At 37.5% G+C, this 25,200-nt stretch overlaps 2 protein-coding genes and 1 long non-coding RNA gene across 5 annotated transcripts; 2 read left to right on the plus strand and 1 right to left on the minus strand.

Annotated features, from left to right (window-relative positions):
* Positions 1-293: 293 nt before the first annotated feature.
* Positions 294-2,056, plus strand: LOC127520013 (uncharacterized). The gene is made up of 3 exons (XR_007931998.1): positions 294-567; positions 686-1,009; positions 1,237-2,056. It is a non-coding gene; the product is annotated as an uncharacterized LOC127520013 (long non-coding RNA).
* A 5,641-nt stretch (positions 2,057-7,697) lies between these two features.
* Positions 7,698-9,906, minus strand: LOC127520012 (ICOS ligand-like). 2 transcript variants are annotated; one of them, XM_051907732.1, is made up of 4 exons: positions 9,813-9,906; positions 9,008-9,048; positions 8,607-8,933; positions 7,698-8,471 (listed from the first exon to the last, which is right to left on the minus strand). In XM_051907732.1, the coding sequence occupies exons 1-4, from the start codon at positions 9,848-9,850 to the stop codon at positions 8,338-8,340; spliced, it is 540 nt and encodes a 179-aa protein (XP_051763692.1). In that variant the 5' UTR covers positions 9,851-9,906; the 3' UTR covers positions 7,698-8,337. The 2 variants fall into 2 exon arrangements, with proteins under 2 accessions (XP_051763692.1, XP_051763693.1); XM_051907733.1 differs by having other exon boundaries at positions 9,723-9,863.
* A 6,187-nt stretch (positions 9,907-16,093) lies between these two features.
* Positions 16,094-25,146, plus strand: LOC127520003 (uncharacterized). Of its 2 annotated transcripts, none has more exons than XM_051907721.1 (5): positions 16,094-16,168; positions 16,286-16,609; positions 16,832-16,948; positions 17,210-17,319; positions 25,040-25,146. In XM_051907721.1, the coding sequence occupies exons 1-5, from the start codon at positions 16,144-16,146 to the stop codon at positions 25,052-25,054; spliced, it is 591 nt and encodes a 196-aa protein (XP_051763681.1). In that variant the 5' UTR covers positions 16,094-16,143; the 3' UTR covers positions 25,055-25,146. The 2 variants fall into 2 exon arrangements, with proteins under 2 accessions (XP_051763681.1, XP_051763680.1); XM_051907720.1 differs by lacking the exon at positions 25,040-25,146 and adding an exon at positions 17,484-17,706.
* Positions 25,147-25,200: the final 54 nt, after the last annotated feature.

Genomic DNA, 25,200 nt, shown 5'->3' on the forward strand with positions numbered 1-25,200 from the left:
AAGAATACGGAAAGCGGAATGGTGGAAGCACTTGCAAGGCGATCATTTGTGTTTATAAAGCATATACATTTTTTATTTTTTTTTAGATAATGACCGATCGTTTCTCTAGATAAGACCCTTATTCCTCATCTGGTATCGTTTAAAGCCCTTTGAAGCTGCACTAAAACTAATTTTGACCTCCAACCGTTTGGAGTCCATTGAAGTCCACTATAAAGAGAATAATCCTGGAATGTTTTCATCAAAAACCTTAATTTCTTTTCGACTGAAGAAAGAAAGACATGAACATCTTGGATGACATGGGGGTGAGTAAATTATCAGGAAATTTTCATTCAGAAGTGAACTAATCCTTTAATAAAGTGATGATGGTGATTGGGGCATTAGGTGTTGTGGTCAGAGTGAACTTTACTTTGACTTCCTCTGCTTGATGTGGAAAGTTTTTTTTTTTTTTTGTCTTCCTGTCTGCTTCAGAGTTGCAGTAGTTTCATCTTAAAAGTTGTGTGAAGGGAAGCAAATTCGTACTGAAGTGTTTTATTCACGACAACATGAAGATCATTCAGTTTCAGCTCTGTGAGTTTATTACATGATATGAATATATTATTTACATGCGCTTTGTCATGAATTGTTTTATGTTAAAGGCTCACGATGATCTTAATTATAATGCTATTGTATTTTTTTTTTCTTATAGATGTATTAATCTGTTGTCAAGCAGCAGTAGCAGATCAACTAACTGATTTGGGATCAAATGTGACCATAAACTGTGATCTTGATGAAAATGAGGTTTATTGGATTTTACTGAAAACACCAGATCCTCCAACAGTGATTCTACGATCATTACCAACACCATTATCACCTTTTTACTCAAATAAAACATTCAGAAAGAAATATTCAGTGCAGTTTAAACATTGTCTGGTTATAAATAATGTGACAGCTGATGAATTAGGAGTTTATTACTGTATGAACACAGGCACACCTCTAAGATTCAGCAACAGCACCAGACTGTACTTCACCGGTGAGTTCATTTACTTTTTCAGTAAACAAGGCTTATTGATGATCACTGTTTTAATTTGTCATTTACTACTACTTCTTTTTTTTAGATTTTTAAAACTTAATTATATTCATATACTTGTAATTATATTCATCTTTCATTTATTATTGATATTTTCAGTTTTACAAAATTGTAGCCATTGTATTAACAGTAACAGTTACTGTAACAGATTATGGACACTTTCTTTCCAGAATCAACTCGACTAACTGAGTTTCACAATCATACAGTTGTGGAGTTTATTGAACAGAATCAAACACAATGTCAGATTATTATCATCATATCTGGACTAATGATCGGGCTTCTGCTCATTGTGCTGATCGGTGAGTGTTCTTTAAGAAAAAATGAAATTATCAAATAAAATACACTGTAGTCTAAAATCAGTATGATGCTCTTCTCTAGAGGCAGGTGACACTATAATTGTGAATTTTCCATTATTTCGTCTGTTGACTATTATTTAGCATCTCAGTTTAAGAAAGAATAATAACTTCAGTAAATAATGAAACTGATTTTATTGTCTCATTCTTAGTGTTTGCTGTTGGAAAAACAGAACGGTTGGAAAAACACATTTATGATGCTGATCTGCTGCAGACACGAGTGATATATCAGCTTCAAGACCAAAACTGATTAACATCACATTAAATAAATTATGTGTCAGTTCTGTGACTATATAACATGTTCATAAATAACATGCAGTTTATTGTGTGCTTAATATACTTGATGTCAAGAATAAATTGCTTTAAACTTTAACATCTTGTGTACTGGAGACTGGGGCTTGTTGTCACTCTTTACAGTAAAAAAGGTACATTTTAGAAAGTCAGTTTGTGTACAGACTAGAAGAAAGAAAAAAAAAATACAGTTTAGGACTGTATGAACACAGACACAAATTAAGTGTCAATAACACATTCATTGGTAAATGGTCATTCAGTTATCAAGTCTGCAAGACCTAGTTCATTTAGTTGCATTAAGCAAAATATGTTTGTATTTTTCAATAAATTAACTGGGAAAAAACAATCTACAGTGATTCTTTGGAAGTGGCCTAAAATAAGTCATACCTTGTTTCTATTGTAATGTTCTTGACTGTTATACATCGATAATCTATGGTGAACGATTATAAGAAATTATTATTATTATTGCTGTTTATATATTTTTTATATAAAATATATAAATATTTATATTAATTATTATTACTATTACTATGAATCATGCTACATATACCTATAAAACTGACAAGTTTTGTACATAGTTTTTAATTAAAATTTAAAAAAAAAAAAAAAATCAATCTACAGGCTGTGGTCAAACTCAACTGAAGTGCTAAAAAAACAGAAACATGTTCCACTAGTTGGTGACTTGGTCATCTGACAGCCAATGACAAACAGAGTCTCTCGCCTTCATCTTGAGTGGTGGTTTAACCTTGAACCACATGCCAGTACCTTTATATGTTTATGTATGTCAGTTCTCATAGTTTATAACCTCAAATGGAAACACTGGGTTTAAACTCTTCACGAGATGAGGCTTCTTGTTTGTGTATCTAGATCTACACATTTAATATCAGAGCATTCGGCTATCCTGTAAAACACAGAAAGTACTTTTACACTTTAAGTTTCTATTTCTATGAATGTTCAACAATGACTCCAATTGTCAAAGCTGTTTCACATGGATCTAGAGTCATTTGACTAAAAGAACAAAGGCTTTTACATTGCAGGGGTACTAGAAATGCTAAAACTAGGCTTTATGAAAAATAGTTTAACATGACAATACTATATGTATATAATATTTTATAAATTATTTCTTTATGTTAAGCTGAGACGCAATGAAAGGAAGCAAGGAAAGGAAATGAGGATGCACAAATAAGAAATGAGAAGCACCCAGCCTCTTCATCTTCTTCTTTGGGTGTTTTATGGCGGTTGGCAAACCAGCTAAAAGGTGCATTTACCACCACCAACTGGACAGGAGTGTGAAGCGTTGACAGAGCGTAAAGTCAATTTTAAAAATGATACTAGACTATATTCTGTTAAACAATCCTGTTTCCCTTAGGTACCTCAGTAGAGCACTATAAACCCTTGTCTCTTTCTGTGCGCTATGAAATATGCTATTTACTGACAACTTGTTAATTCCTACATAGCTTAATGATTCTGTAAAATGGATTCTTTCTCTGTTATATGCTGTGCAATGAATCAACACATGCTTAACTGTTTCTAACAAGCCACACTGCGCACAATTTCCAGAGTCTCAAAGGGAAGTTACTAAGACAATTCAGCTCATAATTTATTCATGCAGTAATGCATCTGCATGCACTGCAGCATGCTTTATTATTCTCACCACTGTTGAGATTCACAGGCTGATTCTTGATGTCTGTGTCTCTAACTGAAAGAGACTTTTTTTTTAATCAGAACAACTTTTAAGAAATCCTTTGGATTATATTGATCTTCGGCTGTAGAATCACAAGACTGCTGTAACCAATAATATAAATCTAACTCAGAGATTGGGCTCTAAATGAGTTCAGTGATTTAGTTCAAATAATGATTATGAGAAAACATAACCAGCACCACCTGATCATCTTTTCTCTTTGCTTGTCTAGCTTTTGTATTTTAACAGCCAAGCAAATTACTAACATTAAAAAGTCAAGGGTCAAGAGCCCAACTAAAGCAAACCCTGATCTCCATGATGGTGACTTAAAATTGTGATTTTCTCCTTTGGTGATTCTGCTTGTTAACATCAGGTATCTTCAATAATGGTCAATCATCACTCAATTAATCACTTAATTATCTCATTAACTTTAACACTGCTTCAGTGGGTGGAATAAAAATATGGCAGGACTTTTACTTTCTGACCCCTGGACTTTCCACCTCTGTTTTTCTACACATTTCTTCTTAGAGTGTAGTTGCATAGCTGTCAATGGAGGGACAGAAATGTCTCAGATTTCATCAAAAATATCTTCATTTGTGTTCTGGAGATGAACAAAAGTCTTACAAGTGTGGAACAACATGAGGGTGAGTAATTAATTTTTGTGTGAACTAACCCTTTAATTAACTACAAAAAAATACAGCAAGTTTCACAACAAAGAACAAAAAATGTGCAGCAGGTGTGTTTTGCTTTCTATGTTTAATTAATTTATGAAGCTGCTGTAAACTTTATAGTTACATATTATATTGTCATATTACAATCAATACTATCATATTTTGTACAGGCAATTAGCTTACTTCGTTTTAAACAGAAAAGCCAGACAATATCACTAAATACCATGTAGTATTGTAGTATTTTGCTGTTTCTTACTGACACGCCCCAACTCATAAAGATCTGGGTTTAAAGGAAACCCTGAGATTCCCACTCGAATTAACAACAATGTGGTAGCATTCATATGCGTTCAACTCAATATTTCCGACATGACTTGAACACACCAATAGCCTACGTGTTTTGTCCATCATTAGAATGGCCACATCTGAGGCAGTAACTGTATCACATTACATTTTAATCAACTTTCTGCTTATCAAGTTTACTGTATCTATGTGGGCCTTCATTTTTTCTGTCCTTTGGCCAAAATCTCATGTTATAAAAGATGAATAGGGTGCCGCCTGGAAGGTGGGTGAAAAGCAGGGGGTGCCCTAGTTCATAATCTCAATTTTTTATTGTTTCAAAAGATAGACTGGCCTAAACTGCACTCTCCACACTATACATTATACAAATACTATATATTTGTACATTAGTTAAGTCTCTGAAGAAGTAATATTAATTAATACATCAGCCTTATATGAAAAAACATCTTTAAATACATACAGGTGCAGCTCAATAAATTAGAATATCATAAAAAAGTTTTTTTTTCTGTAATTTAATTCAAAAAGTAAAACTTATATATATTCTAGATTTATTAGACATAAAGTAAAATATTTCCAGACTTTTTTGTTTTCATTTTGATGATTACAGCTTGCTGCTCATCAAAATAAAGAAATCAGTATTTCAAATTATTAGAATATTTAATTTCAAGTTCTATTAAATTACCATTCTCAGGGTATAAATACTGGGTTTAGGTCAGTAATCCCAACAGCAGTCATGGGGAAGTCTGCTGACTTGACAGTTGTCCAGAAGACGATCATCAAGACCCTCTACAATGAGGGTAAGCCAAAGAGGGTCACTGCTGAAAGAGCTGGCTGTTTGCGGAGTGCTGTGCCAAAGCATATTCATGGAAAGTTGACTGGAAGGAAAAAGTGTGGTAGGAAAAGGTGTACAAGTGAAAGGAATGACCGCAGGCTTGAGAAGATTGTCAGGCAAAGCTGATTTAAGAACTTAGGAGAGCTTCAAAAGGAGTGGACTGAAGCTGGAGTCAGTGCATCAAGAGCCACCGCATACAGACGTCTTCAGGAAATGGGCTACAACTGTCACATTCCACGTACCAAGCCACTTCTGAACCAAAGACAACGTCAGAAGCGTCTTACCTGGGCTAAGGAGAAGAAGAACTGGACTGTTGCTCAGTGGTCCAAAGTGCTCTTTTCAGATGAAAGTAAATTTTGCATTTCATTTGGAAATCAAAGTCCCAGAGTCTGGAGGAAGAGTGGAGAGGCACAGAAACCATGTTGCTTGAAGTCCAGTGTGAAGTTTCCACAGTCAGTGATGATTTGGGCTGCCATGTCATCTGCTGGTGTTGGTCCACTGTGTTTTCTGAAGTCCACAGTCAACGCAGCCATCTACCAGGAAAGTTTAGAGCACTTCATGCTTCCTTCTGCTTACAAGCTTTATGGAGATGCTGATTTCATTTTCCAGCAGGATTTGGCACCTGCCCACACTGCCAAAGGTACCAAAAGCTGGTTCAATGACCATGGTGTTACTGTGCTTGATTGGCCAGCAAACTCGCCTGACCTGAACCCCATAGAGAATCTATAGGGTATTGTCAAGAGGAAGATGAGAGACACCGGACCCAACAATGCAGATGACCTGATGGCCGCTATCAAAGCAACCTGGGCTTCCATTACACCTGAGCAGTGCCACAGGCTGATTGCCTCCATGCCACGTCGCATTGATGCAGTAATTCATGCAAAAGGAGGCCCAACCAAGTATTGAGTGCATAGAAATGAACATACTTTTCAGAAGCCTGACATTTCTGTTTAAAATATCCTTTTTTTTTATTGATCTTATGAAGTATTCTAATTTTTTGAGATAGTGAATTGGTGGGTTTTTGTTAAATGTGAGCCAAAATCATCACAATTAAAAGAACCAAAGAAAGTACTTCAGTCTTTGTGCATTGAGTTGAATTACTGAAATAAATGAACTTTTCCACGACATTCTAATTTATTGAGATGCACCTGTAAGTGTATGTACAACAGTGAAAAATTACAGGCCAATTCTCAAACTGAAGGCATGTTTTAGACTCTAAAAAGTTTATGAAGACATTGAACACTTCAAATGTCCCAGTAAACACTGAAGATAAATGTAAGTGTTATTACCATATTAATTCAATAAGGTTATCAGCTTCAGTCATCAGGGGTGTCGCTATAGTGGAAGAAAACGTGGGACAGAAAACAGGGTGCCCAGAGGTATTGGGGGTCCACAACAATTCCTGAGGGGCCACATTTCTGCTGAGAAGATGTGAAATGACATTATAGAGTTAACAAATTGTACAAATCAAACCCCCAGTTTCACAGACAAGGCTTAAACTAGTCCTAGACTAAAACGCGTGAATGAGCTGTTTTAACTGAAAGCAACCTGTACTGACATATCTTAAAATATGTCAGTGCCATTGTTTTGTATCAAGATGCACACCAGTAATGTTTTTTTCTAGTGAACGTTTATAAAAGATATTTATATATCCCAATTAAACTAAGGCTTAATCCTGGCTTAGGCTAAGCCTTGTCTGTGAAACCGGGCCAAAATGTTTACAGTTTTGCAGATATCGAAGATAACTTTTTAAAAACTATATTCAGCTCCAAGAATGAACTAGGCTGGGATTAGTGAACTTGCAGCAATAACTCTCATATTACAACATGAGTGCTGTTTTTTCTTAACAGAGAGCATGCGTAGGCCTAATGGTATTTGAGTTATTAATGAGAAAACATTCACTTTTAGTGAAAATCTTATAACTTATAACATGCAGATTATCTTAACACCAACATCTGCACTGTTTCATTCACACATTTGTCTTGTACATTAAGATCATCCACACACATGAAACATGACTTTTTTTCACTCCTCTGAATGTACCTGTGAATATTACAGTATATTATTATTACAATATTTCACATTCCGTTGAAGCTCTAACACTGTGGTTTTATGGACCGATATTATTATAATTATTACAACCCTGAACACTGTATGCCTTAACGGTCAACGTGATTTTGATCCTGGAACAACATTTCTATCCGAAAATTTAGTCCTAACCTTTTCCCAACCCCTAAACCTAATCCTACCCATAACTTATCCCTAAAATCAGAGGGAAATGATAGTTGAATAACACTGTTGTGGAAGCACCTAACCCAGGTTGTAAGCCTAAACTTGACATAAATGGTAAACTTGTCCCTCAAATCTGATTGTTGATCCTGGAACATGTTGTACTTGGTGAAATCAAGTTCACCGTGTATTAACACTGAAATAAACCTGACTGATGTGACAACAAAAAATAATTAATTTAGTAAAAGAAATGAAATTTTAACAAACATAAAATACATAAAGAATACAAATGCATTTAATACTGGCAAAAGCAACATTATGAAAAAAACACTTGTGGCACAGAATTGTTCAGGCAGCAACATACTGACAGACTCATTCATTTTTTAACTTTAACAAAAAAAAATCATTTTTCAGTGTTTCAAAATGTAATTCAATTATACAATAAATGAAAAACAATGGAGTGCATATGATAAGAATATAGGTGCTTTCACGCCATATCGTAATTCCTCTAACAATGAGATTCTGGCTCGTAAAAAGCGTTCACGTCCTCATAGAGCTTGTAATTACAGCTTGTAAGCTGGGAGTTTTCTGAAAGCTCCCACATGTACCACCTGTACCACCTGACCGCTGTAGATTTATTTAGGCGTTGATAGTGGTGCCATAGAAACGCATAATTCCCAGTCAAAGGACATGAACAGCTCCGAATATAACGTCACATGTTGTCATCTCAAGATTCCAGTAACTACGAGATGGCGTGAATGCAGCATATAACTACAAGGTTATATTCTTACCATTCTTAAAAAAAAATCAGAAAAGCTTTTAGCCCTGATTTGTCATTTCTGTCTCTGGTCTTGGTTCTTCAGAAGGGAATAAGGCAGCTTGAATTCTTTTTCTTAAGTGAAATATGACAAAACTGGCTATAAGATTAATAATACTACAGGTAATACAATGTAAACCCAGAGTAATGTTGATGATGTCACCACAGCTGTTCCTGCTTCTTCTCTGTTGTTTCCTTGATCGGTTGATTTGTTTCCTTTTTCTGCTGTTGATTCTGTAACAAAAAAGTAAAAAAAAAAAAAAAAAAACATTTCTGCACTGATAAAGACAACAGATCTGTCTATAATTCAGACTGGAACATCACTAGTGAACATCAACATTTAATCATAAATTAATAAACCAGTCTCACCATTGATGATCAGCTGTACAGTCTTCTGTTCAGATGAGTGTGTGATGAAGCAGCTGAACTCTCCTGCGTCATCATGAGTGAGATGGTTGATCTTGATGGAGAAGTTTCCTCTCAGATGCTCATCAGGGAAGGTTTCAGCTCTGTTCTTGTACTGCGGGTCCTGTTTCTGTAGTGAATCTTGACACTTGATTATATCATACACAATCTTACTGTCATTGTGTCTCCAGTGTACATCAATGTCTTGAAGTTTAAGAGCACGTTCAGTGGAAGAACACGGCAGGACAACAGAACCACCAATAACAGCCTCTACTGTTTCCTGCAGAGACACTGAAATGACAGAAACATTAACTGTAAACACTGTCTGGCATTTAAATATAAAGTTTGTGTGTTTAAGTGCTCACCTTTGTTTATCAGCACTGCAAAAACACAGATGAAGCTGAAACTGTAGAAACACACAAAACAATTCCTTAACCTCAACCATTAAGTTAGCAACTTTCACTTATAGCAACAATTACAGAAAGCTCGCACACACCCCAAAAAAATACTATGATTCTGTTATCCGTTTTATCGGTCAATATTCAAATAATTTGTAAAAATGCATCAATTTACTACTAATTTTGCCAATGTTTCCATTAATTTCCCTTAATAATATATTGGGTGTTGCATCATCATCATGTACATGCTAAACTCATCTCTAAATATGTTACAGTTTAGCTGTAAATGTTCTTACCAGGTTCTTACCCATCTTAACCTACTGGTAAAACCCTAAATGCACCTTAGGTTAATACTAGGCAAAATTACATAAACTAAAACTAAACAGCACATGCTCTGGGAACTATAATGCTAATGCTAATGCTAATTTCTACTGAGTAAATTAAAATTATAGATTTTTATTTTTTCATGCAAATTAATCTGTTAATCATTAATAAATCAAACCATGTTTAATATATTCATGACGTCTAAAGAGGTCCCCTGTAAATGCTAGTTTAAATAAAACAGTAGAACGCCAAGACAGAAGCACCACGCCAAAAGCAAACATCAGCCCTTCAGTGCTATCTGATAACCTGCGACACGCCTTTGTCCAAACAGCGCTTCATTCAGAAATCATTAACATACCTGGTGATCATGATGCCCTAAAATTACTTACATACATGGTATTAAAATAAATAACAAATAAATATTTCTGGAATTATGACCAAATGCTACCTTTTTAAACAACAGGAAGTATCGTAAAACTTCCGCATCAATATGCCACGCACGCCTCGGATTTCATGTAAGTGACGTCAACATTTGACGTCGACACACAGTAAAATATCAAAATACATGCATGGTGTTTCACCATCCAGATGTCGAACACATTAATCATATTGTATATTATGAATGTCAATTATAAATGTCCGTCAGACCAACATCAGACCAGAACAAACAAGAAAGCATGCGTGCTGCTGCAAGTGATGGGACATTAGGTGATATAGGAAAGAAATAATGAGTAAATTTACTCATAAATAATTACTTGAAGCTTCCTTTTGTAGACTCATTTGAAAAAATGAGAAAGAGAGACAACAGATCTGAACATGCAGTCTGGATTTTCCATGAATTTGCCTTTCAAATTTTTCTTGTTTATTAACATTTACAGTTGCAGCTGATAAAAGAGAAAACAACAATTACTCTCTCCTGAAAAATAAATAAATAATGGATTACGTGTTTTTTTTTTTTTTTTTTTTTTACAATAAGAACTTACCATTGTTGTTTTTTCATATGTAGACTCAATACGTGAAGTTCCTAAATGTAATTTCGGGAGGAGTGAATCCATCTAACCCAACATAAAGTAGGTATCTTGCTATCAAGCATTAGTAGTCCCACTGGGGGGTATCTAAGCTCGAGTTGAAGCTGCTTCTTTGAGACCCTCCACTGCGGACAGCAAGCCAAATAGGCCTACTTTTAACATTAAAAGCTTAAAAATTATATGGGCAAATTAACTCCCCTGCAAACAACCCTGCACTGGCCCTTTATGGGCCCACTTAGGGCTGCCAGCGCAGGGTCCCTGCGAATGTGCTCACTGGCAAAACGTTGGCCCCTTAGCACAGGCCCTGCATGGGCAGCCCTCACTTAGCCTTCAGGAAGCCCTCACTAGCCTCACACAGTGCCCACACTATTAATCTACAACAATAAATCTGTTTCACTATAAATACTTTTCGGCTACTATACACTGTAAATAAATAAATAAACGTAAAAAAAAAACAAAAAACAAAAAAAAAAACAGTGAAATTCATGGAAGCACAGGGTGCCAAATGTTTACCATTAATGAAAATAACGGTCAATGAAATGATTCTGAAATTCTTGAAAGCTTGGTTTGTTGTATGACCATTGCAACTTAGTTTTTAATTACATATATTTCATATGTAATTAAAAATACCAAAAAAAAAAAAAAAAAAGATTAACATGGAGGTCTGTGGATCAAAGCCAAAGTAAAACACCACATTATTTAAAGTAGTTCTCTGCTGCCCTCATGAGGCTGCAAATAGTAGTTTTCCACTCATTTTCACCAAGTTGCTGCTACTGGATATTTCTGTTCTCACCACTGGATGGCAGCTGTTACTGACTGACCCTCACTGTTTCATGTGATTGTCTGTTTGCTGTATTGCAATTTCATGCGCACACACTCCAGATTCATCATATACTCAAGGTCAAACCGTGAATTGACAGAGACCACTCAAACTGATCTAAACCATGTTAGATTTGTTTGGATTTGTCTACTACTTTGTCTAGGCTACTTTTTAGGTGGTCCATAGGCCGTGAAAGAATATCATGTGTAATACTTGTTTTCATTTTGACCCATGTAACATTGTATTCTAATAAATAAGCTACAAAATTTGTAGATAACAGTGGAATTTCGCAATTCTCGATTCCAACTTATATACTACTAGTCTAACTAACATATATTTAAAAAATTATTGAATGCAAATGAACAGTCAGTAATAAAAAAAGAACAGTGCTAAGAATTAAGTGCTTTAAGCTTTTTAGGTCTAACAGTAACTCAGGCACTGAAATTGAATAATCAAATGTAAAATAACATTGCATAATCTTCACTGTATAAAATATAGATTAATAGATTTTTTTCTTTTGTTCTAACTTTAATGACATAGACGGCAGCATGTAGGCTATATTAGGCTGCTGTCACTTTAAGACTGAATGCAATATGAATCCAATATATTGATTTCATCCGATTTCTTTCTCGACTGTGTACATTCAGTTAAGACATAACCGCATATTTTTACTATGATACTCTCCAAGACGGCTATTTTGCCATACTTTTATGTGTATTTGTCCGTTTAAGCACAATAGGAGTATTCATGCATTCTCTGTGTGTGCTATGGATAAAGCGCCATATGCCTCACACCACACGTGTTGTTCTCAAGTTCAAAGCAGCAATGCAAAACAGTGGCTCTTTAAGAATGAAATAAAGTGGCTTTGTGTTTTGCTATAAAAATTTTGCAAACGGAAACAGTCATTTAATGGAAAACTATGTGAGTGGTGCTCTGTGACAGGGCAGGATTTTGAACAGCTCTGCGCATGTGCAACTCCCTCTATTCTTAATCATCTGTGTTTTGCAACTAACGTTGATATTCCCTTAATATTCAATGTTAATACATTAACAATGTGCTGTGTCACCGCACGTCAAAATAAATGCTTCTTTCAACAGGAGGTGAAATGGAAGTAGCGAATTAAATTTTAGGGTGGCACCCGGGGGTGACCAATTAGATGTCAGGGGTATCCAATGCCACCCCGGACAGACCTCTGGCTTTGCCACTGCTCTTGCCACAGATACATCATGGGTGGGGACACACACAAGTTTTGTGTTCTCTGCCTGGGAACGAAGCATGCACAGGCAGCTCTCTAGGGGGCTGCCTGTACTCACTGTGAACAGCTGCCGCTTAGGATGCTCTGGATGAGGTGGACACAGCTTCAGCACTTTCTCTGCCTTCATCTGTAGGTTCTGATGAATTGGAAGCTCACAGCATCGATGCGGGAGTGATTAAGGATTCGCCACCCTACTCGCCCGCTTATAAGGAGCTGGTTGAGGTTGTGACTCATGCCCAAACTTAACATCAAGTGGCCACCAGAAAAGCAGAAAGCAAAATGAAAGAGCAAACTAGATGAACGCTTTCTGTCAAGCCGAGCACAACCTCAGCATCTGGGCTTACCTTCTTTCACAATCTCCAAGTTGAGTTATTGTGGAGCCATTCTCTTTCCATTTATCGAGCCCATCAGCAAATGTGTATTCAAACATAATGGGCTCGAAAGAGAATAATATGGAAGGATGCTGTGGGTGGAAGAGACTTTGGCATCTCGTTTTTCCCCAACGTTGCATCATCCCTGGAAGCCCTGACACTGCCCACCAAGCCATGCAGATCTTTATATGCCTTATACATGGGCAAGGCAAGGCATATATGGTGGCTAGTGCAAGGATGCTGGTGCATTCTTGGCCATGCCATGGCCATCATGTAGGCATACCAAGCAGGCTTGCTAAGGGCGAGAGGGTCAGACACAACGACATTAACGAGCTGCGTTAGACCACCGACCTGTCTCTCTGTGCCACCAAGGAGACGGCCCAAGCCAGCATTGGTGGCAATGGAGAGGCTTTTGTTATTAAACCTCTCAGGCATCAAGGAGAGGGATAGAACATTCCTCATTGATGCCCTGCTGCTGCCTTCTGGCCTCTTCAGTGATGCTGTAAGATCAGTCATCAAAAGGTTTCAGGAGGCGAAACGTCAGTCTGCAGTGTTTAAGAGGTTTATACTTCGCCGCTCTCAGTCCCATGGGGCTGCTGCCAGGGAACAGCCCCAGCCACCAACTCATATTGTCAAGAGCAAAAAGAGAGTACTGCTGCTCTAAGAGCTTGGGGGTCAAGGCAATGCTCTCACCCAAAGCCTCAGAGGGAGGAAACGTATCTGAGGACCATTGTTCTCTCGAAAACGGCTTTGGGGAAGAGGTCCTGACATCAGACACAGTTTTTTCCTCGCTGCCTCATGTGCCTCGAGGCCAGAGTCGTCACAGCCCTGCGGAGTTTGCCTTTAGAAAGTCATGTTTGGTTGCTCCCTGCCGGTCAACTGCTTCAGGGCACCAAACTCAGTATTCGCAAAACACCAAAGTCAGTCTTGAAAGACTGATATATCTCAATGGGCCCTGCGTATGGTAGTTTTGTAGCAAAAGTCGGAATTTGGAACAGGAAGTGCACTCCCTCTTGGCAAAGGAGGCAATAGTATTTGTTCCTCCTCCTGAGAGGGAGTCCAGTTTATAGAGCCACTACTTCATAGTTCTGAAAGAGGATGGGGGGGTTGCACCCGATCATAGATATTCTGTAGCTAAACCGGTCTGTGAGGAGATTCAGGTTCAAGACATTGACAGTCCTGCTGATTGTGAGTCAAATCAAGTCCGAGGACTGATGAAGCATTCCAGTATCGGGTTCTTCCATTTGGCCTAGCTCTATCCTCCGCATCTTCACAAAGTGCATGGATTCAGCACATGGGCATTCATGTGCCCAATTATATATAGACGACTGATCGATTTTAGCCCAGTCACAGTTTGGCATCAAGCTAGGCCAGCCCATCACTGTAAAACATTTTCAAGATTTCCGGGGCTCATGGCAGCTGCATCCAATGTGATACCTTTTGGCATGCAGTACATGAAATCCCTGCAGTGGTGGCTCAGGTCCAAGGGGATTTCCTCCATATGATCAGGGTTACGCGTAGATGCCCTCTGTACAGACTGGTGCATCAGGTCCTCATCTGAATGTGTGGGCAGACATCCTGTTGAGGCAGGGGCTGAGGCCCGGGGAATGGAGACTCCACCCTGAGATGGTGGAGTTAGTCTGAAGGAAGTTTGGCCAAGCAGAAGTAGATCTGCACTCGAGAGACAACCCATGGTCCACTGTGTTTTCCCTCATGCATTCAGCTCTGCTGGGGCTGGATGCCATGGTACAGGTGTGGCCAAGGCGACACCTGTACGCTTTAACCCTAATTGCTCTGCTCCCTGGAGTTCTAAGAGGGTCTGCTGGGACGGGGTCAGTCTACTCTTGGTAGCCCCATTCTGGCCGGCCTGAGTATGGTTTTCAGACCTCATAGCACTCCTAGATTCCAGACAGGAGGGACCTTCTGTCACAAGCCGGGGGCTGTGGAAGCTGTGGGTCTGGCTTCTCAAGTTAACTGATGTTGTTGAGACCATAAACTCAAGAGCTGCCTCCACAAGGAAATTGTGCACCTTACAGTGGAAGGAAACTATGCACCTTAAATTGGAGAGTATTAGTGTTGGTGAAGTTCCTTACACTAAAGTGGCTTTCTTACTGGCAATAACGTCCCTTAAGAGAAAGGAGGACTTACAAGCCCTGTCCACCTCTTCTTGTCTTTTTGGAGTTCACTCCTGGGAGAGCTAAAGCCATTCTCTACGCTAGACCGGGTTATGTGCCCATGGTATTGATTAATGTGGCATGGCCTATTGTGCTCCAGGCCTTCCATCTGCCACGGCATGTGTCGGCGGATCAAGAGAAGCTACACCTTGTGTGCCTGGTTAGGGCTCTGGGGACCGATGTGCATAGGTCCTCCCCATGGAGGAAGTCTGACCAGCTGTTAGTGTGCTTTGGGTCTCCCAAGAAGGGGTCCCCAGCGTCAAAGCAGACAATGAGCAAATGGATTGTCGAGGCAATCTCTACAGCATATGAGGTGCGCGGTATGCCTTCACCTCTGCTGATCAGGGCACGCTCTACAAAGAGTGTTGACTCCCTACACACATTTATGAAATTCTAAAGTCTGGAACTTCCAACCTGAGTTGTTCCCAGACAGGTTTCACACCAGGGCAGGCATTAGTCAGTGTGGCGCAGTGGGCATTTTGTTCCCAAAAGTGTCGTCATTCGATGCAGCATGAGTCTAGAATTAGGTTCTACAGTGGATCTTTCTCTGCAGTCAGTCTGTTTCACTGAATGATGTTTTATTAACAAAGTTCGGGAGGAGCAGGTTCAGATAATTAACCTAATTAGAACAAGTGGAGAGGATTCAGTTAATCAACTCAACCAACGTCAAGAGGTATAAATACAGCAGACTTATCTCTGTTCGTCTGACAGTTCATCAGCATCCCTCCACCACCCCATCTCCTAACTTCTAGTTCTATCTATTCTTATCACAACCGGAAGGAGTACTCTGGATTCAGGCCAAAATTCTGAGCTCGGAGCCCTCCCCCCGGACAGCACGCCAAATACGCATAACTTTACTCTATTTAATTAAATGTAAATGTGAACTCGTGAACTCAGTTTAATCAAACACACACGTCACATAAATATGATTAAAATATCAAAAATCTTATTAAAACAGTGGTTATAAAAGCACAAAATATGTTTTGATTAATGAAGTGATAATGATGATAGTGGGGCAGCATTTCCTCTGCTTGATGTGGGAAGTTTTGTCTTCCTGTCTTTGTTTCAGAGTTGCAGTAGATTCATCTTAAATGTTGTGTGGAGGCAAGCAGATTAAATAACGGGAACAACATGAAGATCATTCAGCTTCAGCTCTGTGAGTTTTACATGATAACAAAATATGTACATGTGCTTTGTCATGAATTGTTTTACAGTATGTTATAGGTTCACAATGATCTTAATTATAATGCTATTGTATTTTTTTATCTTATAGATGTATTAATCTGTTGTCAAGCAGCAGTAGCAGATCAACTAACAGATTTGGGATCAAATGTGTCCATAAACTGTGATCTTGATGAAAATGAGGTTTATTGGATTTTACTGAAAACACCAGATCCTCCAACAGTGATTCTACGATCATTACCAACACCACTATCACCTTTTTACTCAAATAAAACATTCAGAAAAAAATATTCAGTGCAATTTAAACATTGTCTGGTTATAAATAATGTGACTGCTGATGAATTAGGAGTTTATTACTGTATGAAAACAGGCACACCTCTAAGATTCAGCAACAGCACCAGACTGTACTTCAATGGTGAGTTCATTTACTCCTTCATTGTATTTACTATTCATTTTATTGTTTATCACTACTTCAGTTTTTTAGACACATGAACAACATAATTATTTATTTTATTGGTTGCTCCACACAGATATGAATATATTGTAAGCTAGATATTATATTCAGATTTATAAGAATTGCAGTCATTGTGCTCTATTGGAGACTGACATTAACAGACTGTGGAAACTTTCATTACAGAATCAACTCGACTAACTGAGTGTCACAATCATACAGTTGTGGAGAATCAAACACAATGGCCGATTATTATCATCATATCTGGTCTGATGATCGGGCTTCTAGTCATTGTGCTGATCGGTGAGATATCGCTTTTTAGTTTAGAAAATTAAGAATAAAAATATGCAATCTGTTAACATATCAATATGATGCTCTTTTCTACTGGCAAAAGAGTGTAGTATTTATGTAAAAGTTCTTTATTTAGGATTGTTTATATTGACTATTCAATATTGACTATATTTTGACTATATTGGTATTTATGCGACATCAAATTTGTCTTTATATTTTAAGAATGAATAATACAACCTAATATTGAATCTGATTTTGCTGTTTTATTTTTAGGACTATTAAAAGTTTTAGTCATTGGAAAAAGAAGGTCCACAGAACAATCACAACTCAACACTGATCTACAGCAGATGCAAGTTATAGAAGAGCATCAGGACCAACTACAGGTAAAAAATTATTATTGAGCATTCTTCATTATTATTAATTATTGAGCATTCTTCCTGACATATTTCAACAAACTTTACCTTTTTGTTTAGATCATGAAATTAATTTTGTTTTAGGAACAACTGCGGCGGAAGTACTAATATTGTTTTCCTCATTGCTTTTTCAGTACGCTGAGGTAGATTTTACCAAGCTGCGTAGAAATATTCGGTTCAGCCAAATCAACAGCACCTATACCGCACTAAACCTGCCAAAGTCATAAACACATGAGTATGACTGATGCTTATATTGTACATTATTTGATTATTAACCTTTTCATTTCATAAACCTATTTAAATATGATAATTAAATATGATAATTCCAAGTACAACACAAGCTAAAAATGCTAATTTTTGCTGTTGTTGCTGCTGCTGTTGTTTTACCTCTTAAAACGGTGTGTATGTAAATCTAAGTGGTACATTGGAAATCTATTGTTCTTTGTTGTTAACATTAATGTTCAATGGGTGAGATGCCATGCATTTCAAAGCCTAATAGATCTTAACATCATTATTATATTATTACTTACTACTGTAATATTTACTTAAGGAAATTATTTTTTAATACAAAGTGTTTCAAATATAGATCAAGTGACAAGGACAAGAACTATTTTTTTGTACTTCAAGTTCTCAGAGAGACAATTGCAGGAATATGAAGCAATGATGCATTCATGATTATTTATTATCTGTTTTTTGTTTTAATTCTCTCGAATATTTTGCATAGTTAGCATCCTTATGACAAAAACAGGTTGAAAGCAGGTCATGTCCTTGAGCCTAGTGACATGAATGAACACTGCACACTTTTGCATGAATCATAGTTGTTTTTTGTATATTGGGAACTCTTTTTATATTCAGTAAAATTGTTAAAATGTTTTATAATATTTTTTATTATATAATTACAATTATATAATGTATTAATATCTTGTTTTTTAAATCTCCAATTAGTTGGACAGTGAACGGGATCATTGGTGTAAATTTAATTATTATTTTGTCTTGTGGAATATAAAGTGAATATCTGTTATGTGAAATAGCCTTATTATGGTACTAAATAAATTTTTTTTTTTAAAGTTTTAAAAGTTTTATTATCCTTCTTATTTTTTAAAAAAAGTGAACATACATATGTTTATTATTTAAATGGTTTTGTATTCAGAAAAAAAAGTTACAGGAAACACCATGTGGTTAAACTCAACTGAAGTGCTAAACCAAAACAGAAACATGTTCCACTGATTTGGTCACTTGTTGACAACCAGTGACAAACAGGGTCTCTCGACTTTGTCTAGAGTGGAGGTTTAATCATGAACCGAGCGCAGTGTTTTTCCAGTACCTTTATATGTTCATGTATCTCAGTTCTTACAGTTGTCTAAACCTCAAATGGAAACATCCGCATGTGCTGTGTATGTCTGCTGGGGTTTAAACACAAATCTTTACTTCATGACATGATGCTCTTTGTCTGTATATCTACATCAACACATTTAATATAAAGCATTTGACAACTGTGTTGTAACATGAAAAACACCCTTTGCACTTGATACCGAAGTTTCTTTTGCTAGGAATGGATAGACTGCAGTAAGACTGCAACTGTCAAAGCAGTTTCACATGAATCTAGGCCAAGGGTCTGCAACATATAGCACACAGATATATACTGACACGCGAGCAACCGAGAGAAAGGTTGCCCATTCTCAGCATGCAACACTTTTACAAAGCCATGGTAGGCCTACTATGGCAAAATATTAAAAAAAAAAAGTGAAAAGAAATCATAAAATGAACATTCACCCTACAGTCTATGTGAAGTCAGAGCTGAACCCAATCCCATTGCACTTATTTTTTGTGATAGATGAACATTGTAGTTGTGTACATAAAAGTATGTAATAAGAACAATAATAATAATGAATAATGATAAATAATAATAATGATTATTATTACGATACCGTACCGCTTCTGTAATCAGTTAACATGATATTTTAAACATTTGCTGGTGAAGTCTTCTATTTGTGTCATTCAGAGCTTCTCATGCTGCCCTCTGCAGGTCATTTATGACCAAGAAACTGAATGAGTTACAGCAGATTTAGATCACTTTCCAAGCATGCTTTGCACATGATTAATATAGTGAAACACGGTTAATATAATTCAAAATTTGTTTTGGAATTATTTAATTCTCACCTAGATGAAAAAATATGACAATAATAATGAATTAATAATAATTAATAATAATGAAACAAGAAAATAATACTGAGGATAAAAACAGACTTTAACACAATTTGTTGTTACGGGGGATCTGGTATTGTTTCTGTTTTGGGTGGATTTTGCATGTGTTTAGTTCATCTTTTTTTTGTGGTTTGTTTTGAGTTTTATTAAATAAATCTTTGCACTGATGCATTTAGATTCATTCTCATCATTTTTTGCAACCGTATGCTGACAGAAGAACAAACCAAAACATGGATCTAGCGGCAGTTCGTATTCCTCTCTCACAGGAAGGACAGGCCCTCAAAAGACAAATGCAGGTGTTCCTGGATTTGTAGCTTCTCGTCCACTATAACAAAGGCAGCCTGTGTCCTTGAATATCCCTCGAGGTCCTTCTCTGGGCAGGCGCACTCTTGTCTCTGCGTTGAGACCTGCCCGGAGTTGGACCTCAAGGGACGTTCAAGGAGTATGTAGACTGGGTGCTTCTACATAACCGTTTCACTACACCTTCGACGAGAGGAGAAGTTCAGCGCACCATCCGCAGCCATCAGCCCAGAGAATGCAAAGCTAGAGCCCACCACAGACACAGAGCCCGAGCCTGCTGCGATACGAGAGCCAGAGCTGACGCCTGAGACATGGATCACCCGAGCCAACCAGGTCTGACCATGTCTGCGTCTGCATAAGCCGGCAACATCACTTGTCACTTGTAGATATACTGGTGGAGTACGAGGTGATGGAATGGTGCCCCATCCCTTCAGTTAAAGTGGATGTAGACACACTCTAATCTGAGTCCCTGATTGATTGTGAGAATGACTGCACCTTGCTTGTCTTGTCACCCTGCACCGAGCCAGTTTCTTCACTCTGCACCCTGAGTTATTGAAGTCTGTGTTCCTACCCTGCCTCCCACCACCTCTGCCTGTTTCGACTTGGCCAACAGAGCCATTCCTGAAATCTGTGCCTGTTCCATGTCATCATCAGCCCTTCTACTGATGATGACATGGAGTTTTGGTCATCAGCCCTCATCAGCCCTTCTCCTGCTATGTCTTCTTGGTACTTTGAGAACCTTGGACTGATTGTTTGCCAACTCAGCCCTGGACTGTCCGCCTAGAACCTCCATGCCCGTCACTCCATCCCAGCCCGTCGACTTGTTGGATCCATTGTGGCTCCTCACCCCCTTGGCTCAGCCTGGGACCATTGTCCCTACAGGCTTCCTCATCCCTCTGGCTCTGCCCTGGTCAGTCGTCGCTCTGCCTGTGCTATGGACTTACAGGCCTTCTTCTAAAACTCATCAATCGACACTTTTGGCTTTGTCGGGCTCCACCTTTTCTCCTTGCCACCTCAGACTTCCATATATATATATGAATGATCAATATATTAAATGATATAACAGCATATTTGAAAATATACAGAATAATATATTGTGTAAATATATTACAATATATTGAATAATACATAAGGAATTGCCACTTTTCATAAATTGAAAAATATGTGATAATATATTTACTAATATATCATAATGTATGTAATTTTATATTCAGTAATATACTTCATAATATATAGATTTATATGTGATCAGATATGGTACTGCATGCATAATATATTGCAGATATATTTACTCATGCAGTATAAACACGTATATGGTAAAATATATTATGTAACACATTTCTTATATTTCATAATTATTTACATTTTAAATGTTTCATATTTTCAAGTTAGTTAACAAAAGCACACCTGCATGTAAGTTTCTACCAAAGCGACTATTACTGTACTATAGCATATATAGTTATTATAGTCTTAATGGTGTTCAGCCAATCATAAACCTAACCACAGACTCTACTCTTCAACACAATGGTAACCCCGAAAACTCACACATAACAGAAAACCTTTTAGATTCCAAAGTAATACAACAACAAACACTAACAGATCTCCCCATATTAATATTGAGCAAAACACATGGAATTACACTTCATTTTAATTTAATTTAATTTAATTTTACAGTCAGAAGCAAAGCATGCTGGGAACTAGAAGTCTGTTGTAACCACTGATCGTAACTCATTCTTATGTGTGTACAATACATACACATTGATAAGGGAACATGCATGAGCAATATACGTACACAATAAAGGATAAAACTTTATGAATATTACATGTAATGCTATTTTTGTCTTCCTTTCAAAATGTTTTATATGTATCAATATATAGCCATACATGGTCAATGCATATATTGCAGTATATTGAAAAATATAAGCACTAGTTTCCCATATATGGAAATGTATTATGTAATATCTTGCATTATATTCCCATATATTTTTGTTCCATAAGGGTTCACCCCGGCTGCTCGTCTCCATGGTGTAACCAGAGATTGTATTATTATAGAGAGATAGGAGGGTCTGTATCTCTTACCATTGGAGAAAGCGTAACGGCTAACTTAATCACGTGCAGCACCTCTCAGCCTTTCGTGTAATGGCAGTGACATCAGTCGCAACATTCCCTAGTCTGCCTTCTCTTAAAAAAAAAACATATAGTTCCCAACAAAAGTATTGTTTAGTGTAAAACATGCTGAAGATTAGCAAACAGGCTGTAGATTAATTAAATTATTAGCTATTTCCCCACAAAAGCTGTTTAATCAACATAGTGAAGCCTCTCATCCATTGACATCCATTCAAAAAAACAGCCTCTGGTCTCATTCCCTGCGTACCGCCGGGGGCGGAGCATTAGCATTAGCCGTTATGCTTTTTTGGCTAAAGGTTGCAGGCTTGCCTTCCAGTGGCTTTGGTGTTACATCTCGTCTGTTCTGTGACCTAGTTTTCCCCATTCAGTTTAATTAGTCATTTCCATCACCTGTGTTCTGTTAATCACCTTGTTAAGATCCTTTGTTTGCTTCATGTATTTATACCCTGTGTTCTCCCTCATTCCTGGTCCGTTCTCGTCTATGTAAGAGGTGTTAGTAGTCTGAGTGTTGTCATTAAATCCTGTCTTCATTGTTCATCTTCGTTTGCCTGTTGTTTGATACTACACGTGACACATGGCTTGTTTTGTTTTTGTTTGTTTTGAGTTGTTAAATCTTTGCACTGCTACATTTACGTCCATTCTCATTGTTTTTTGTTTTGTTTTTTTGTAACCGTATGCTGATATTTGTCAAGTAATTTTAAATTGTTGCAAGCTTGTTTTTGTTTTTTTTTTTTCCTGACAATTTCAACTTGTTCATATATGATAATAATAAAAAAAACACTACTACAAAAGAAAGGCTAACACAGATGTTTATGTGGCCAAACCAAAGTAAAACATCATATGCTATAGAACAGATGGTAGTTCTCCACTCAATTCACCAAGGTCCACCCACATACACTTCCTCTGACTGATGTGGGACAAGTCTTTTTTGTTCCTATCTTTGATTCAGAGCTCTGCAAAAGAGTTCATCTTGAATGGTGTGTGGATTGAGTGTTTTAATACACAGCAACAACATTAGGATCTTTCAGCTTTTTCTCTGTGAGTTTATCATGCTATGAATACATTTACATGTGCTTTATCATGAATTGTTTTATGTTTTGGATTCACACTGGTTTTATGTGGGTAATCATAATTAGGGCCCGAGCACCGATGGTGTGAGGACCCTATTGTAATTGCTCAGCCAATTATTCTTCTTCTCCAAAATGAATCGCATTTTTGAGGGCCTAAACATGCCCGAAAACTCATGAAACTTTGCACACGCGTCAGAAGTGGTGAAAATTTACACCTGATATGGGTTTCAGAATTAGGTGTGGCAAAATGCCTTGATAGCGCCACTTACAAAATTTCAATTAAGCGCCCTTCGTGCTACGTTTAACATACAGGTATGAAATTTGGTAGAGAGATGTAACAGCCCAATACCTACAAAAAAGCCCCTGGGTGCAAAATCTGTAAACCCAACAGGAAGTGAGATATTTTGGATTTTCTCTGCAAAATTTTGTCAGTTTTTGCCATTTCCACACGTTGTACTTTAACGAACTCCTCCTAGAGCTTTAATCAGATCAACATCATATTTGGTCAGTCTAATCTTAAGGCCTTTGCGACGTTAAATTGTGAAGATCTAGAGTTTTCGCTGAAGGACGTGTCCGTAGCAGCCTGACAAATTTCGATGTTTCGCCAGTTAACAGGAAGTTGTTGTAACTCATATATAATGTCCGATCTGCCCCAAACTTCACATGTTTTATTAGAGTCCTAGCCTGAAGACATCTACATGCCAATATTCAGTTACAATCATAGCGCCACCTGCGGGCAACAGGAAATGACATGTTTTACACTGTGATTAACTACTCATAGATATTTAACCAGGTCAACATCATATGTTGTCAGTCTAATCTTAAGACCTTAGCGATGATAAATATCAAAGATCTTGACTTTTCGCTGAAGAGCGTGTCCTTGGCGGCCTGACAAAGTCTGATGTTTCACCATGAAAGAAGCTGTTGTAACTCAGTCAAACAATGCCCGATCTGCCCCAAACTTCACATGTGTGATAAGAGTCCTGTCCTGAACACATCTATATGCCAATATTCAGTTAGTCATAGCGCCACCTGCTGGCAACAGGAAATATCTTGCTTTACACTGTAATTCACTCCCAGGAACACATTTTAATATGCCACAAAGTACCAAACATGCTAGGAACACGTTAAATTATGCAATACTTAGCTAAAGTATGCGATTAACGCCACGAAACAGGAAGTTGTAACTCAGGCATACAATGTCTGATCTGCTCCGAACTTCACGTTTGATAATAGTCCTGGCCTGAAGACATCTACATGGCAATATTTAGGTATAGTCAAAGCACCACCTGTTGGCAGCAGGAAGTGTGGTGCATCAAAATGACTTATGACTCATATTTCTCCTCTATCCTCTATCCGCTTAAATGAATATTGCCCACTGTTCACAGTTTTCCTAAGGACACCGGGCGGCGGTGAGCCCAGGTGCGAGGGCCCTTTCATCACTGCTTGGAGCTTTAATTATAATTGTATTTTTATCTTATAGATGTATTAATCTGTTGTCAAGCAGCAGTAGCAGATCAACTAACTGATTTGGGATCAAATGTGGCCATAAACTGTGATCTTGATGAAAATGAGGTTTATTGGATTTTACTGAAAACACCAGATCCTCCAACAGTGATACTACGATCATTCTCAACCACAACATCACCTTTTTACTCAAATAATAATAATAATAATAATAATTCAGAAAGAAATATTCAGTGCAATTTAAACATAATCTGGTTATAAATAACGTGACTGATGATGAATTAGGAGTTTATTACTGTATGAGCACAGGGAAAACACCAAAATACAGCAACAGCACCAGACTACATTTCATTGGTAAGTTCGTTCGCTTTGTGACTACAGTTATTATGACCTACTTTTTTAGGAACTGAAAAGATAAGTAGGCCTCTTATTGGTTACTTCAATCCACAGAGAGATGAATGTGTTTAAATTTAAGTTTTAAAATTGCAGACAGTAACAGATTATGGACACTTTCTTTCCAGAATCAGCTCAACTAACTGAGTGTCACAATCATACAGTGATGGAGTTTATTGATCAGAATCAGAAACAATGTCAGATTATTATCATCATATGTGGACTGATGATCGGGCTTCTGCTCATTGTGCTGATCGGTGAGTTCTTCCTCTTTCAGAAAAAAATGTAA

Source organism: Ctenopharyngodon idella, chromosome 10, assembly GCF_019924925.1.
Source record: "Ctenopharyngodon idella isolate HZGC_01 chromosome 10, HZGC01, whole genome shotgun sequence".
NCBI classification, from domain to species: Eukaryota; Metazoa; Chordata; class Actinopteri; order Cypriniformes; family Xenocyprididae; genus Ctenopharyngodon; species Ctenopharyngodon idella.